General features: G+C 42.5%; 1 protein-coding gene across 2 annotated transcripts in view; it reads left to right on the plus strand.

Annotated features, from left to right (window-relative positions):
- The window catches only part of SLC24A3 (solute carrier family 24 member 3), a 477,919-nt gene that overhangs the window by 400,054 nt on the left and 61,075 nt on the right, over window positions 1-16,790 (plus strand). For both annotated transcript variants that reach the window (XM_072736499.1, XM_072736500.1), the window contains exon 7: window positions 16,547-16,621. In XM_072736499.1, coding sequence (XP_072592600.1) covers window positions 16,547-16,621 — 75 coding nt within the window. The remainder of the gene's footprint in view (window positions 1-16,546; window positions 16,622-16,790) is intronic.

The raw sequence follows: 16,790 nt of genomic DNA on the forward strand, positions 1-16,790 counted from the left end.
TTGGAGTAGAAAAAAAACATGATGGAAAAATTAAGAAACCTGGAAGATCAAGTGGGGCCTCCAATATGAAATTTAGCTGGAGTTTCAGAAGGGAGTACAGAAATTAAAGGAGAAGAATAAATATATAACAATAAATAATATATATAATAGGAACAATAAATATATAATAATAGGAACTGTCCTCTAAGCAGAAGGAAAACACAAGTCTACATATTGAAAGAGTTGACACAGTAACAGACAAAAAGAATGAAAATACATCTATACCTAGAAACATCTGCATCAAATGTTGAAACATTGAACCTAGAGATCTTAACATTTTCAGAAAGGGAACAGGTCATGTACAAAGGAATAGAATTGGACTAACTTCAGACTTTAACTGGCAACACTAGATGCTAGAAAATGACAGAAATATACTTCATTAGGGAAGATAATAAATTTAGACCCAGAATTTATAGTTAGCTAAACTATAAATCAAATGGGAGGTAAGATTAAAATGTAGTTCATCAAAATAAAGCTCCAAAATTTTACCTGTCACATAACCTTTTTAAGGAAGGTTAAGAGCACTTAAGAACGTGCTCCAGCAAAATGAGGGTAAAACCTAAAAAAGAGGCTGGCAAAATTAACACAGAAGTCCAGTAAAAAAAATTCCAGAAAGCAAGCTGAACAAGCAGGTCTAAAAAAGAAAATGATTCAGATTTTCAAAAAGAGTTCTGAGGTCTCCAAGAAGAAAAATGTAATTAATTGCAAGTCATATTAAAAAATGTGCTTTGGGGTGCCTTGGTGGCTCAGTCAATTGGGCATCTGACTCTTGATTTAGGCTTAGGTCATGATCACAGGGTCCCGAGATCAAGACCTGAATCAGGCTCTGTGCTGAGCATGGAGCCACTTGAGATTCTCTCCTCCTTTTTTCTCACTCTCTTTTGTGTCTTCACATGCTGGTAATATGGGGAAGAAGGCATGGTGAGTCTCCCAACAAGGAAAAAAAATGTAGTTTCCAACCCCAAGACAAAAATCTATGTAAGAATAGTACTGAGAATATATAATGCAAACTAAAATACATAATCTAATTTTTTTAAGGATGATGTTTAAAATGATAAACTAGGGGCAGCCCTGGTGGCTCAGCGGGTTTAGTGCCACCTTCGGTCCAGAGCGTGATCCCAGAAACCCAGGATCGAGTCCCACATCAGGCTCCCTGCATGGAGCCTGCTTCTCCCTCTGCCTGTGTCTCTGCATCTCTCTCTGTGTCTCTATGAATAAATAAATAAAATGTTTAAGAAAAAATAAAATAAAATGATAAACTATTTCATCTTGATAAGAACCTTATCTTTTGAATAGCAAATGGGTGGTGACTTCAAACTTCTAAGAAAAGATTACATGTTTAGCATGTTCTTTGGCTCTACAGTGAGCAATATTCACTTACTAGTCGTCCTAATATAACTGCTATTTATTGTCTTTCTACATTTACACTCAACCTTTAGATAAAACATGGACAACTGAAAAATGATGATAGATTAGAATGTGAATGATTTCATGCTGACAATGTAAAAATGCAGTTGTACTTGAAAGAAGTTTTTTTTTTTTAAGATTTTATTTATTCATGAGAGACACACAGAGAGAGACAGATACATAGGCAGAGGGAGAAGCAGGCTCCCTTCAGGGAGCCTAATGCGGGACTTGATCCCAGGACCCCTGGATCATGACCTGAGTCAAAGGCAGACACTCAACCACTGAGCCACCCAGGTGCCCCTAGGGAGAAATTTAAAGCAGAAGGTGGGATATGAAGGCGGCTCAAGACAAGAATGTGAGCTCTCTTCTCCTACCTAATGCAGAATCAAGACATACTCCCAAAAGCTAATGGAATGTGAGACAGAGGAGGAAACCTTCAAAGATTTATTAGCCTTAATAATAATTATATAACTTTCAAACATTAGGAGTGTAAGATGATGTAGGGAATAATATAAATGAGCTAAATATTCATTTTTTCAATAGATGATATCTGAAGTGGGTAAATCTAGAAAGAATTACTATGATCCCTTTATTTGGCATTATAGAAATAAGAACTAAAAGAACCTGAAAGGAAAATGATTAAAAGTGTATACTGCTGAGAGGTGGGAGGAATGAGGCAGGGGACAGTTGTTTTTCATTAATAGAGCCTGTAAGTACTACTTAGTTTTTTAAATATGTGCTATTTAATTTCCTTAATGGGGATATAAAGTCATTAACATAACTCCCTGAAGAATTAACTCAAGTATGGGGGGAGGGGAGGTAGGCAAGAAGCACAGCAGTAGCTGTCATTTTATTATAGAGACTTTAATGTTGTGCCAGGTAGATTCTAAACCTGGTACATGTATTAGCACATTTAATCCTGGCAGTAATCCTTGATGGGGGTGCTGTTATCATCTCCATTTTGAAGATGAGGAATGGGAGCAGTCTTGAAATAGCTTGCCCATGGCTATATATAACCAGTAACCACTGGCTAGAGCTCGGGTTCCAATTCAGGGATGCTGGCCCAGGGTGCTATCTCTTCACTCTTTGCTCTATGCTCTAGCAATTCAGGTGAGATTGTTGTTTCCTCCCCTTTCATTTTTTTTTTTTAATAAATTTTTAAAATTTATTTGAGAGAGAGAGGCAGAGCATGAGCAGGGGGAGCAGCAGGAGAAGGAGCAGCAGACTCCTCACTGAGCACGGAGGCAGGTGCAGGGCTCCATTCCAGGACCCCAGGATCATGACCTGAGCTGAAGGCAGATGCTTAACTGACTGAGCCACTCAGGTGCCCTCCTTTTTTTTTTTTTTAAGAGATTTATTTATTTATTTTAGGCGGGCCAGAGAGGGGCAGAGGGAGAGACAGAATCCCAGGCAGACCCCCCGCTGAGTGCAGAGCCCACTGCAGGGCTGGATCTCACATCCCTGAGATCATGCCTTGAGTTGAAACCAAGAGTCCCATGCTGAACTGACTGAGCCACCCAGGTGCCCCTTCCTCACCTTTCCTAATGAGACATCAAAAGAAATGAAGCCTCGGAGGTAGAAGCAAACTATTTCATGGTAGCTTTGTGACACCTAAAATAACTCAAAGCAGAAATGTTAAGAATGATTACTTCCAGTGAGTGAGCGGGGAATGGGGAGGTGGAAGGCACAGAGGCAAAAAACCTTTACTTCCATTCATGCTCAGTCTACTGCTTGATTTTTTTAGACCATGAATCATCAATTTTATGTTTTAAAGTTTATGTTATGCAAAAGTTTATATTTCAGTGGACTTTTATTTTAAAATCAGAAGTAGGAAGACATTTATGAAAACTCAAATTTATGTTTCTTCTGTCTCCCAAGATTGGAGATAATTTGTATAAATGTGTGTGATTTATGCAACCAAATACACCCTTTGGAAATTTGATTTAAACATTTTATTACTTTAAGTGTTTGTTTCATCTGAAGGGAAATATATTAAAATTTTCTTCCCAATGCTTCTATCCAATTTAAAAGCTCCAGATGATGATTAGACTTTATCAGTCTTGTGACAATAAAATGAAGCTGTATGATCCCTGAGGCTGGTCCTAAAACTCTGCAGAGCTTCTGCTTACTCTCTCAGGACCCTTGCATTCAGAGCCCTGAGCCCACGTTGACAGGGTGTGTCTGGCTGCCCTGAGGCTGCTATCCTGTGAGGAAGCCCCAGCCACGTAGAGAGGCCATGTCTAAGTTCTATCAGTAGCCCCAGCTGAGTTCCCAGTCCACAGCCAACAGGAACCACCAGTCATGGTGAACAAGCCTCCCAATGACTCCAGCCCCTAGCCTTTGCGTCTTTCTGGCTATGAAGTTAAATCCAGCAATCCTAAACTTTTTGTTTTACACAGATGTGACTCTCAAAGAGAATTTTTATTATAAATCCAAAAGAGATATTAAAACAAATCTACTTTATAAGCAGAGTGATGGATGGCAAACACTAGTAGTGTGTAGACAATGAAATATTCATAAGGAATATATGAAATTCCTTGTCATTTCTCAAAACCTCACACACAGAGGTTGGTGTTTTCTTTTATGTGGTATGGGACTGGGGGAGTGCTGGGTAGTTTCTCATTTCTCATTATCTGGGCATCTGTCAGACTAACAGGTCATAGCAGGATGGGACAGTGGTGTCAGCCCCTGCTGGATGTTAGAATCACCTGAGTATGGGGGATCCTGGGTGGCTCAGTGATTTAGTGCCTGCCTTCAGCCCAGGGCATGATCCTGGAGCCCTGGGGTCGAATCCCACATCGGGGTCCCTGCATGGAGCCTGCTTCTCCCTCTGCCTGTGTCTCTGCCTCTCTCTCTCTCTCTCTCTCTCTCTCTCTCATGAATAAATAAATAAAATCTTTTTTAAAAAAAGAAGAAGAAGAAGAAGAAGAAGAAGAAGAAGAAGAAGAAGAAGCTGAGAATGAAAACTTCCAGTGGCCAAACCACAGCACAGCTCACCTAGGGTCTCTGGGGGTGGGACCCAAGAATGAGTGTTTCATGAGGCTTCCAGATGATTCCAAAAAGCAACCAAGGTTGAGAACCAGGCCTCTCTGACTCTGATTCCGAAAGTCTGGGGTGAGCACAGAAGTCTGTATTTGTCCAACAGACCCAGGTCATTCTTAGGACCAGGTAAGTTGAGTCATGACCTGCAAGGGGCTGACAATGTGGGCTTCGCAGGTACTCACACCTAGTTCAAGATGTGGTTCAATCACTTTCAAACAGTGAGCCATGGGTAATTGTGTAACCTCATTAAGCCTTAGTTGACTCATCTGTAAAATGGGAATATTGAAATATTGGAAGGCAAAAAGCATGTAAAGTACTTGACATACTCTTTGGTGCAGAAGAACCAATTTTAAGACGTTGGCTATTATAAGGAAAGGCTCCACTGCAGACCTCTTAGGAAACAACCCTACTATTGGCCCCTGGAGGTTCCAGATTGTTCAGAGAGGCCTTTTCTTGCCTAGAAATGAGATAGGATACTCCAGATAAAGCCACAACTTGCAAATGCTCTTTGTTTTGAATGCACACATATCCAAGATCACTTTCACCTGCAGATTAAAGGATTTTCTCAGACATTGTTGAATGGATCCTTGCACGTTGCTAAGGTTCTGGTGTGGGTAAATATTATCATTCCAAATAAAGAAATGTGGAAGAGCATAGGCCACACTCCCGATCACACAGCACAGGAAGGGTGAAGCTGGGGAGAAGCTCTCTGGAAAGTAGGGAGAATGAGAGTCAGGGAGGAGGGTGCAAATGGAGGGGGAGGGTGCCATCCCCATTCCTGGCAGACATCTATAGTCCACCCCTTGCCTCGGCTTCCTCCACATGTATCCCAACTGTGTACTTTCCCACATTGTGCTTTGATTACATTTCTCATTCCATGAACAGCTAAGGTACTAAGTGCTCTCCACTTACACGATCATCTGCAAAGTGAGAAAATTAACCTAACTACTAGATAACCTCTTCCCAATCTTTTGGCAAAGAACTATTCTTCGGCTCTTTGGGGAAGAGGTTTTGTTTGGTTGGATGGCTGGTGTTACTGGCTACCCCCACCACCACTCTTTCCCTCAGTTCTCTGCTTTATTGTGTAATGCAGATGAGGCCGGGATGTGTTATTGATGTTACCATGTTTTAATTCTTGATTTCTTTAATTCTTGATATCTTTAATGTGGGGAGAAAATATCTTCCAAGCACTTTTTTTTTTCTTTTTTTTCCAAGCACTTATTAAAGAAATGTTCTTGTGTTCAATTTGCCCTGGCTGCAGAATCAATTCATGAACGTCACCTGCTGTCCCTACCCTGAGTCACAGAAATTGCATAAAATAGATTGCCTGACAGATCAACTGGAACTGGATGAGCCACACAGACATGGCAACCAGTATTTTTTTAGTATGAAAATATCACAGCACTGCTTCCACTCATGAGTAGGGGACAGGAGCTTCCTTTGCAACTTAACAGCCCCCACGGTGGTGAACTCCCACATCTCCTTTGAACACATACTCCATGATAAGTCAGATTAACTCTGATATTGTAGAAGCCCTAACCTCTGTCAAACAGTGAGTATAAACCTTAATTTTTAAAGTACACAATCCACATTGCCTCTCCTTGATAACTTGATGAAGCCAGAGAAACATGGATCCTTCCAGAGAAGAAAGGAATGCCTGTAAATCCATACCCAAGCCTGTGGGCTTAAAAAGGAAAAAAAAATCTGGCTCTCCTGTTTTTTTGTCCTCTTTGTCTTGAGTGTTTTAATGTTCAGAGACTAGAGGGAAATGGTGTGTCTGCCCCCCATGATTGCACTAACCAGCTTTCTGTAGCAAAGACAACAGCAGCTTCTGCATGTGGCAGCATTATAGGCACCAAACACTAATGTAATCATGTGTATGGTTTTAGCCAGTGTCTTACTTCCAGAAGCCTAACTAAAATACATGGTCTTAGCTGTCTGATCTCTGAACTCAAGTGATATGTATGAACTTCCTTTTTCATCAACACTTCAAATGCAGAGAAGCCCCACAGCATTTTGGGGACCCCACTACCAATGATGATATGTCATAGACCAGGACACTGAGATGATCCCTGAAGCTTGAGATTGTCCTTCGAGGTTTCATCATCAATGAAGTGAGGAAATACTTGCTCGTATGTTTGGCTACTACCCCCAAATGGTATAGATTTAAAAATAAATTCAGCACCACTCTGATTTGGGTTCTTTATATTGTCTTTTAGCAGATGGAATAGGAGAGTGTACCAGCAAGCCAGAATTCTCTGACATGTTTCTACAAAGGGACATTACAAAGGGGTGATTCCCTCCAGCATCTTCAGCAGGCTCGATGCTAGAAATTGACAAAGTGGGAAACACCATACTACAGAAGCATCAGGTGCTTCTAATTTGCAGCTACAGCTCAAACACATCCAGTTGCTCTTTGGTGCAAAAATCCTAAGTGGCAACTCATGCCCACAGCATCGTGTCCAGCCCCACTGCCCAGGATGAAGGCCAAGGGCCACCCCATCAGCCGTCTGCTCTTTCCATTTCAGGTCCCCAGGTGTGACCCAGACTGGGAAATTCTCTGTCCTCTGGGCCAGCACTTGTCACACTGTCACGAACACCTGGGGGTCTTGTTAAGATGCAGATTCTGATGCAGCAGGTCTAGACTGGGGCCTGAGAGTCGCATTTCTTACAAGCCATTTGGGACCACACTGGGCTTGAATAGCAGGGGTCTGCCTCTCCAGCCAGAAGACTGACGCCCATTCTGCATGTACTGGGCTGAGGTCTGAGAATGGATGTTCATGAGCCACTTCAGTTCTTCCTGGAAAATGATATAAATAGAGCCAAGTTTCTCTCCACGATAATGGATGAAACAGAAGCACACGTAATTGAAATCGTCAGAGAGCCCCAAACTGTGCTTTTGCCATTCATTTCAGCCCCCTCCATCCGAGTGTTTATCCGCACACCCAGAGGGAACCGAGAGCCACCTCACCTCCCACCACCCTTCTGGCAGAGGGAATATTAAGGAAATGAGGAAAAGCCAGGAACCAACAGAACCTCACAGCTTCCTTCCCAAAAACCAGATGAGAGGAGTCTGTGAACTTGAGTGAGAAAAAAAAAATTACATCTTTATTTTTACTGACCACATGTATTTATTAGCATTTCATTTCGTGACTCATGTGGCACCAAACCACAGTAGCAGTAGCAATACCTGGTGACTTTGTCTCCAGCAGAAATACAAGTTATTTCCATGCTATATTACAGCTGTTGCAGATTGTCTTACTCATCACTACGTTGAAATGACTAACTCTTTTTATAATAAGGAAGCTTCCTGGCTCTTGTTAAGAAAGAAGTACATATATTACTAATATCTTCCTTTCTCAGTGTTTTGATAACCAGATTTCAATGAATCGGTTTCTTTGTAGTTCTTTGTTATTTATTTTATATCTTTTACTACACAGTTCTGAAAAGGAGTCCATAAAGCATGAAGGCCTGCATCACACAAAATGTTTAAGATCCCCCAACACAATGTTGGGATGTGAAGAAATGGCAGCTGGTGCATTCAGCATTGTCAACACTAATTAAAATAATTCTTTTAGGTCAGGGATCACAAGTGCATATTCCTGCAGAGCCTAGGTATATAGAAAAATGAGTGAAGTGATCCACTTTAAGAAAAACAAAGAGAGAATAATATATGGCAGCTGACTTTTGCCTTTGGAGTTAGGACAGTGGAGTCAAGAAGAATGTGGCAGGCTGAAGAATGAACATCTTGTCTAAAGGAGGCATCCTGGGACGCCTGGGTGGCTCAGTTGTTGAGCGTCTGCCTTTGGCTCAGGGCGTGATCCTGGGGTCCTGGGATCGAGTCCCACATCGGGTTCCCTGCGTGGAGCCTGCTTCTCCCTCTGCCTATGTCTCTGCCTCTCTCTCTCTCATGAATAAATAAATAAAAATCTTTAAAAAAAAATAAAGGGGGAATCCCTGACAGCTCCACAGCGATGTGAGAACACCCCCAGGTTGCCAGGTCTTCAGATTTTTTCCAAGAAAAGCCAAAAGTCTTAGTGCAGTGGAAATTCGCCCCCACCCCAAAAATCACACGCACAATATTGTAATGCATATCTTGGCAATTACTGCAATTAACAAGAAACGAAGGAGGAAAGATACTCTGAGCAGGCCAACCAACCAGAATAAACAGCAATCAATATCCATCATGAGATAAATAGACAATATAGGAAAAATTCAGCTTTCCCTTTGCCTTAAGAATGTTTCACAATCACTAAACTTCCAGTTTTGTATTTAAAGAAGGGCAAGATAGTTACCTTAACCAACATCCAAAATTTCATAAGGAGGGTTATCAGATTTAGCAAAAAAAATAGAGGGCAGTCAGTTAAATTTCAATTTCAGATAAGCAACAAATATATTTTTAATACATTTCCCGGTGATAGTTACGATTATACTTATATTTTTTTAATTGCTGTTGTTAGCTGAAATCCATATTTAACTGAGTGTCTTGTAAATCTTATCTGGCAGCTTCACTAATAAGCCAGTGCCAACTGTGATGGAGTGGTTATTATTTAAATGAATATGTAATACTGACAACCAGCATTGCAATTGCATTTTTGTTTTGTTTGGGTAGCATTTTTTGGAGTACCACATGCATTCAGGAAAGTGCATATATCATCAGTACCGCTCAGTCACTTTTCACAACCAAGCACAATCAGTAACCAGTACCCTCATCAAGAAAGAGAACAGTCCTGACCTGCAGGCGCCCCTCATGCCCTTTCAGACTCTATCCTTGGCCCAAGGGAAACACCATTCCAGACTTAAAACAGCATAAGTTTGGGGCGCCTGGCTGGCTCAGTCAGTAGAGTATGCAACACTTGATCTCTAGGGTGGTGAGTAGAGATTACTTAAAAATAAATAAACTTTAAAAAAAAAACAGCATAACTTAGTGTGCTCTGTTGTCAAACCTCGTGTAAATGGGTTTGGGTTGTTTTTTAAGCCTACAAAACTGTGTGTTTACAGGGCGCCTGGGTGGCTCAGTTGAGTGTCTCAGATTGAGTGTCTGACTTCAGGTCAAGATCTCAGGGTCCTGGGATTAGACCCCACATTGGGCTCTGCACTCAACTGGGAGTCTGCTTCCCCCTCTCCCTCTCACCCTCCCCCTACTAGTGCTGGCTCTCTCCCTCTCTCTCTCTCTTTCTCTCTCTTCTCTCTCTCAAATAAGTAAAATCTTAAAAAAAAAAAAAACTGTGTGTGCATGTGTGAGAGAGAAAGAATGCTTATTCTGATTATTGGATTATTGTGTAAATCCATGTTTTGGGGGATAGCAGACACTGCTGTTCCACACGTGATCCCTTGTCCTTGCCATTCCAGTTTCCACCAGCCTGGCTTCCAGCTACCAGGACCTACATTTCTCTGTCTGAAGGTTCTCCTTGGCCACTGCCCCTGGGCAGGAAGTGCCAGGGAATAACACTCCTGGGTACAGCCCTCAACCAGAGACTGATGGGAGTGGGTGGATAAATACCCCAGCTCCCTCACCCCAGGAGTGAGACAGGGGAGGGGTGGGTTCTCCCTGGCTTCCCAGGACTCCCCACCAATAATCAGGATTGCACCCCAGTTGCATCTGCCATAACATGCTTCTTGTCTTCCTTCCATCTCCTGTCTCACTTCCCCCAGACCCTGGCACTGTTTCCCTAGAACCATCTCCCAAATAACCTTGGTACACTCCGTTCCTTGCCTTGGGCTCTATTTCTGGGTGGAACCAAGCTAAAATGTCCAGTGACATGAAATTACCCTCAGTACCCTACATTTATTCAACAAACTTGTTGCCAGATGCAGTGCTCGGTGCCCTCACAGCAATGCCTGGTGGTGAATGCAGACTCTACACCTTGTCCTGGCATGGGCAGAGGACTCCAGAAGCACAGCAGGCCACAGGCCTGTGGCCACAAGTCTGGGATGTTCTTCCCTAAGGCAGGGCTAGCTGACTCCTTGTGAATTCTGATGTGTGTGATAACAGTTGGAGCTACTACATTTTGAAGACTTGCAAAGCAATAATTTACATTTAACACGAAAACGACCCACGTAATATTTTGGATGATTGAGAAGGCAGTCCAGAGTTCTGGGTGCTCCAGGGCATGATCAGCATCCGTGGCTCATGTTCAGTACAACCAATAAAGGATGTACTGTCCTGGTATGGCCTCATTTCTATTTAAATATATCTCCAAAGCATCTTGTTTACTTGTCACTTGTTTTTTTCACAGAAATCTCAAAGTGAGAGTTCTTAGAAAAAAACCTAAAATTAAAAATATAAATTTATTTCCATATTCATGAAAATTAATAAGCAAAAGTTCACTGTATTTTGCAAAAGCGGTATTGTCTTTTTACATGGCCTGATTGTTACTCTCCATTTCTGACAATAAACCAGAAAGCAAGAGCTATTTATATATCAAGGGCTTTTCCCAGGATCGAAGTATTTAAAAAGTATGCTTGAATAATACACAGATAGCACCAAGCCTTTCCCATGGGAGGAAAATCTGAGTCAGGCCCTCACCCAATCTCAGCACCACTGGCCATTCTCAGTCGGGTGGGGAACACCCCAGAGCCCCATCCTTGCTCCACATCGTGTGGCTGCCTTTCCTGAGATAAGAATTGGCTGTAGAAATGTCCACAATAGCCAAACTGTGGAAGGAGCCTCGGTGTCCATCGAAAGATGAATGGATAAAGAAGATGTGGTTTATGTATACAATGGAATATTACTCAGCCATTAGAAATGACAAATACCCACCATTTGCTCTGACACGGATGGAACTGGAGGGTATTATGCTGAGTGAAGTAAGTCAGTCGGAGAAGGACAAACATTATATGTTCTCATTCATTTGGGGAATATAAATAATAGTGAAAGGGAATAGAAGGGAAGGGAGAAGAAATGGGTAGGAAATATCAGAAAGGGAGACAGAACATGGAAGACTCCTAACTCTGGGAAATGAACTAGGGGTGGTGGAAGGGGAGGAAGGTGGAGGGTGGGGGTGACTGGGTGGCGGGCACTGAGGGGGGCACTTGACGGGATGAGCGCTGGGTGTTATTCTGTATGTTGGCAAATTGAACGAACACCAATAAAAAATAAATTTATTATTAAAAAAAGACTAAAAAAAAAAAGAATTGGCTGTAGAAATTGTGTCAGCTCAAAAGCTTGGAACAAAACTCATGTTATGATTTTTCAAATCCCTTTTCCGTGAAATCTGTGTGAAATAACAGCATTTCTGAAATGATAGTTGTATGTTTTATGTCATGTAACTATTATGCTGTTCTGACTGCTTCAATAGTTTTTCAAAAAAGCAAAAGCACTTACAAGTTGAGGATATTTGTGCCTTTTAAAACGTGTCTGCAATGACAAATTCTGCTGTTCATAAAGAAAAATCGTTATATATATTATATTGTATTATATATATTTATACTATATATCTCCGTATATACTATGTGTGTATATTAACATAATATGTGAATAGCTGTATATAGACTTATAATATATATACAGAAAATATATCATTTTATCATGAGCAATTACTTTCAACCTCCTAGGAGGAGCCAGAGTTATCAGTCAACATTTGAATAAAGGAGAATGTGTTTTCCTCTGTTTTAGAAGGGTAGTTTTTTGGGTTTTTTTTCTTTTGGAATTATTGCCACTCTGAAACTAAATGAAATTATAAAAAGGAAACTAAAGCTGCATATTTAATAGAAAAAGTGTGAGATGCACTCCAGAAATAGAAAAGATGATCAAGAAATATCAAGATGAAATTTCAATTGGGAGGGGTTCCTAGAACTAGGCGGAAAATAGAGCGTCTGCCTTTAATTTATGGGGAGAGTTTGGAAGCAATGGCCTTCTGTAATCTGCACCATCTGTATTATTGATTAATGGGGTCAAGGGCAGAATTATTCACTGCTGGTTTTCTCCCAGGAGCCCTGTTCTGGTCTCTTCGCCAGATTGACTTCTCGGGCTTCCTTGCAGCCATTTTGCAAAGTGCTAAGGAGGTATAAGTGCCTCCCCTGCTCTGAGTTGAGTGACACCTGCCAACAGATGACAAAGAGGCTCCCATTTTGATGCAGAGGTGATAACATGTCTGTCTCCGCCAATAAATGTGTTCAGGATCAGAATCCATTGGTTACTGGCGTCCATCTAGAGATAAGACATTTTTCACGGAGAAGCAAAGGGAACCACTTAGACTCCACACACTCCAATTTGTGGAAAAGTGAAACATTCAGTCATCAAACAATGAGCTGTATTGGTGTCTGCTTGTTTTAATTAAACTAGCTAAATAGAGGGACACCAGGGTGGCTCAGTGGTTGAGCATCTGCCTTTGGCTCAGGTCATGATCCCAGGACCCCGGGATCAGGTTCTGCATCAGGCTTCCCACAGGTCTGCTTTTCCCTCTGCTTATGTCTCTGCCTCTCTGTGTCTCTCATGAATAAATAGGTGAAATCTTTAAAAATAAATAAATAAATAAATAAATAAATAAATAAATAAGCTAGCTAAATAGTTTCCAATTTGTTTAGCAGACCCCCCCTCCTGGAATATATCCATACCATATCCATATCTGTGGTCCTTATGGTAACTCCTTTCTGCTTGGATTACTTGGCCTCAATCTCTTTAAAACAATATATATTTTAAATTGAGCTGTGGTCACTGCTTTTTGTTTCTCACCTTCAGTTTTTCCCTCTGGCTACCATCTCCAACATACCTGCCTAAGGGCTTAAAGTAGTGGAGAAAAGATGATCTCCATGTGCCACAATCACAAATAGATGTCTGCCTTTCATCTCTGCCTGCAGTGAGGTATTGTGCCGTAGTACAAGGGGCAGGGGCTTGAGACCCAGGCTTCCTGGTTCAGATCGCAGCCCCTCCCCCCAGATTGCTGACCAGCGAGGGCGACAGTGCCCACCTTATTAGGTCACTATAGGATTGAATGAGATAGCCCTTCCAGATCCCTGGGTTTGCAGAAAGTGTCAGGTAAATATTTGCTGTTGTGATGAGTGGCGTCACAGAAGGGTAAGGTAGAGGTAGACAGGAGGTCATGGCCACAGCTCTCAATAGAGATACCACAGGCTCATCACTGGTGCTTTAATTCCCTCTAGAGTGTGGAAAGAAATTATTCTCTGGTTTGACTTGTCTTCCGGTTCATTGCTTCTATAGAAAAAAAATTGGTTTCCCTCAAGTGTGGGCTCTGAATCTGAGGCTAAATTTGATGATGGTCCCACAATTGAAAGCTATTCTGGAGGATAAAATGATCGCTACTCAGCCAGGGTTGGCAGGTAGGCTCAATGCAAGGTGTTAGCTCTTGCAGCAGTAAATCTAAGTGGATAATTTGTATTATACTTCCTTATTTTTTATTTTTACTTAAGTTATATACTCACAGAGCTTAAAGAGACAACCAGTTATAAAAAGCTTGTTATGAAAGACAGCTCTCTTCCAGTCTACCAGCACCATTTCCCACTGTTTTGAGGCAACTGTGTTTTTTAAATGAGGTATAGTTGATGCACAATGTTTCATTAGTTTCAGGTGCACAGCATGGTGATTGGTGGGTCAGAGTCCTCCAGTAGCTCTTTGAGAAAGGATTCATGGGAAGTAAAGTTTTCGAGACAATTGCATCTTTCTTATTATTCTTCTCTCTTAATGAATAGTTTGGGCACAGAACTTGAAGCTGAAATCATTTTCCTCTCTGAGTTTAAAGACGTAACTCCATTGTCTTCTAGCTTCCAGTGCTTTTGTGGAGAAATGTCATTCTGATTTTGATCCTTTGTATGTAATCCCATTTCTTTCTTTCTGGTGGTTTCTAGGACCTTTTCTCTGTGCCAGTATTCTGAAAATTCACGATCTGCTTCAGTGTATATCATCATTCACTGTGCTGAACTCTCAGCTGGCTGTTTTACTCAGGAAAATGCACATCCTTAACTTCTAGGAAATTTTTTAAAAATTATTTATTTGACTGTTTTCTCTCTCCTGTTGTAACTTCTGTCTTCATGTGCCAGGTTCCCTGTGCCTGTTAAACTGAGGGAGGTACAGTCAGTGGCCTGCTTGAAGTGAAGCAGATAGTTTGTGGATTAAATTTTGAAATAGTCTTGCCGTGATCCTGTCTGCAGACCCTCCTTCATCCCCACTTCTAGAAATGTGCCCACTGCCACCTAAGTGACCCACTGTTCTTCTGTTTTCCTGCATCCAAAATTTTGTTCCTCTGATCAGCTCTTACATTCTCATTTCCTTGGGGGTTTACACCTTTTAAAAAAATAAAAATCCCTACTATTATCTTGTTCTGGTATAACAAGAAAGAGCAGAGATCATGGTGTGTATCTAATCTGCAGTCTTTAAAAGCCCAAGTGATTTTCTAAGGAAATGCAGAATTGATATTTGCCACATGTTTAAAGTCCATTTTCCTAATCATTGTACACCAAATAAATACACACAACCTTTTATGACCTGCTGGAAAATAGGCAGTCTAGCCCAATGTAAGCTATTCCATAGGTGACCACAGATTCAGAGCGTACAGCATAAGGAGAGAGCATGATAAGAGGGTAAAGGATACTTTCCATTCCTTCTGAAGTGATTTCTGTGGCATGAGCTCTCTTCTCAACAATCCCCTCATCTGTAGCTTAGATCTACAAATACAAAACCTAATAAGGCAAAATCAGCAACAGAAAAATACCTAAGTGTCCCTATAACAAGTGGAAGAATGTGTTCGTGGAAAGAGACCTCATTACTCATTTATGGTTCTATTTAAGTCATATCTTTCATGTTATTTGAATCCAGCAAGCCTTTTCTGGCTTCCCTTGGCCTAATCTTTTCTTTAGAGACTGGCACAGTAGTCAGGGAGAGAAGAGACCCCAAATGTTGCCTTGGCCCCGAATCCCTTTTTCCTACTGTCTTTGGGACAGCATGTGGCTCCATTGGCCCAGCTGACAGCTGACATTTGCTGTGTCCTCCTTCACTTCTGAGGCCAAGGGCAAAGGCAGCTAGACAGGCACTGTGGCCATGGGGTGGTAGACACCTGTCTAGGGGGCTGGGAGAGAGTTGTGAGCCACAGCCCAGGGCACTCCCGACATGGCTCTGCAGACTCTCCCACCCTTCTTTGTGGAGTCTGCCACAACTGACCCACTCCACAAAGCAAAGAACAAGCAGCAGGTATCCCTCAAGAGGAGACTTGGAAGGGCTTACCAAGGAGAAATCGGAACCAGAATCTTAACCTGGTGTCTGCAGCACCCCCATCACAGCAGCCTCTCCTGCCCCCAGCCCAGCCCGGCACTCTCACCTGTCTCTGTCTCACCTAGGGGCTGGCTCCTCCCGCAGGAGGTCTGGACACACAGGCCAGGGCTGTCGTGGCCTCCAGCAGTGTGTCTCCTGGCCTCATCACAGCAGAGCCAACAGATCCTTAAAGGGACATCGCCCAGCTGCTGAGCAGAACATGTTCTCCAGATAAATATGCAAATCAGCATTTTAAAAATTCTGATGAAACCAGGAGTCAGGTGCTGACAAGGACAGGCCTGTCATAGAGGGGAGAGAAGGGGGCTGCAGACTGGGCTCATCCAGGCCCCTTGTGAAGGGCAGTGGCTGCCCAGCCCCTCAGTCCATGAGCCAAGGCTGCAGCAGACGTTAGAACATTGACAAGGACATAGGGCAGGTGACTCCTCCATCCCCTTGACATGAGGGATGCTAAGGTTGGTAGGTTCCTGGGATACAACAGGTCTTTGAGTTGGCTTTGCTGAGCCTTCCTCATGTGGCCCAGCAGCCTGAGACGGCCACCTGACCATCCCTCTCTCCTTCACAGGGGTCAGACCCCAGGCATGATTGGGTGGTGCTCCTAACCTCCCCAACTCTCCTCATCTTCTCTCGTGAGTGCCTCCCCCTCATAAAATTGTTGCAAGTTTGATCCCATCTTGGACTCTGCCTTCCAGGAGATCCAGACTAAGATGCCCAAAGACCTTCAATAACTTCCTGTCGACAGGCTGACTGACAGGAACCAGCACAGGAGACAGAAATACTAAGTTGCATTTCCGAATATCCTGTTTCTTACTGTCTTTTCCCCCCTTCCTTCAGGTTGTGGCTCTTTCCTCCTGGTGCCTGCTGAGGGATTCAATTTACTACACGCTGTCTGTGGTTGCGCTCATCGTGGTAAGTGTGTGATGCGCACCTCACCTGAGGGTCCTTGCCCTTTGACTCAACTCATCTTTCTCACAGGTGGAGCCTGTGGGCAGCTCCTCTGCACAGAGCACGTTCAAGGTCTCTGATGACGAGTGAGTGGATAGATGCCTGTCATGGAGGTGGCCTCTTGTGCTTCCGG

This window comes from Vulpes vulpes, chromosome 14 (genome assembly GCF_048418805.1).
Source record: "Vulpes vulpes isolate BD-2025 chromosome 14, VulVul3, whole genome shotgun sequence".
Lineage (NCBI taxonomy): Eukaryota > Metazoa > Chordata > Mammalia > Carnivora > Canidae > Vulpes > Vulpes vulpes.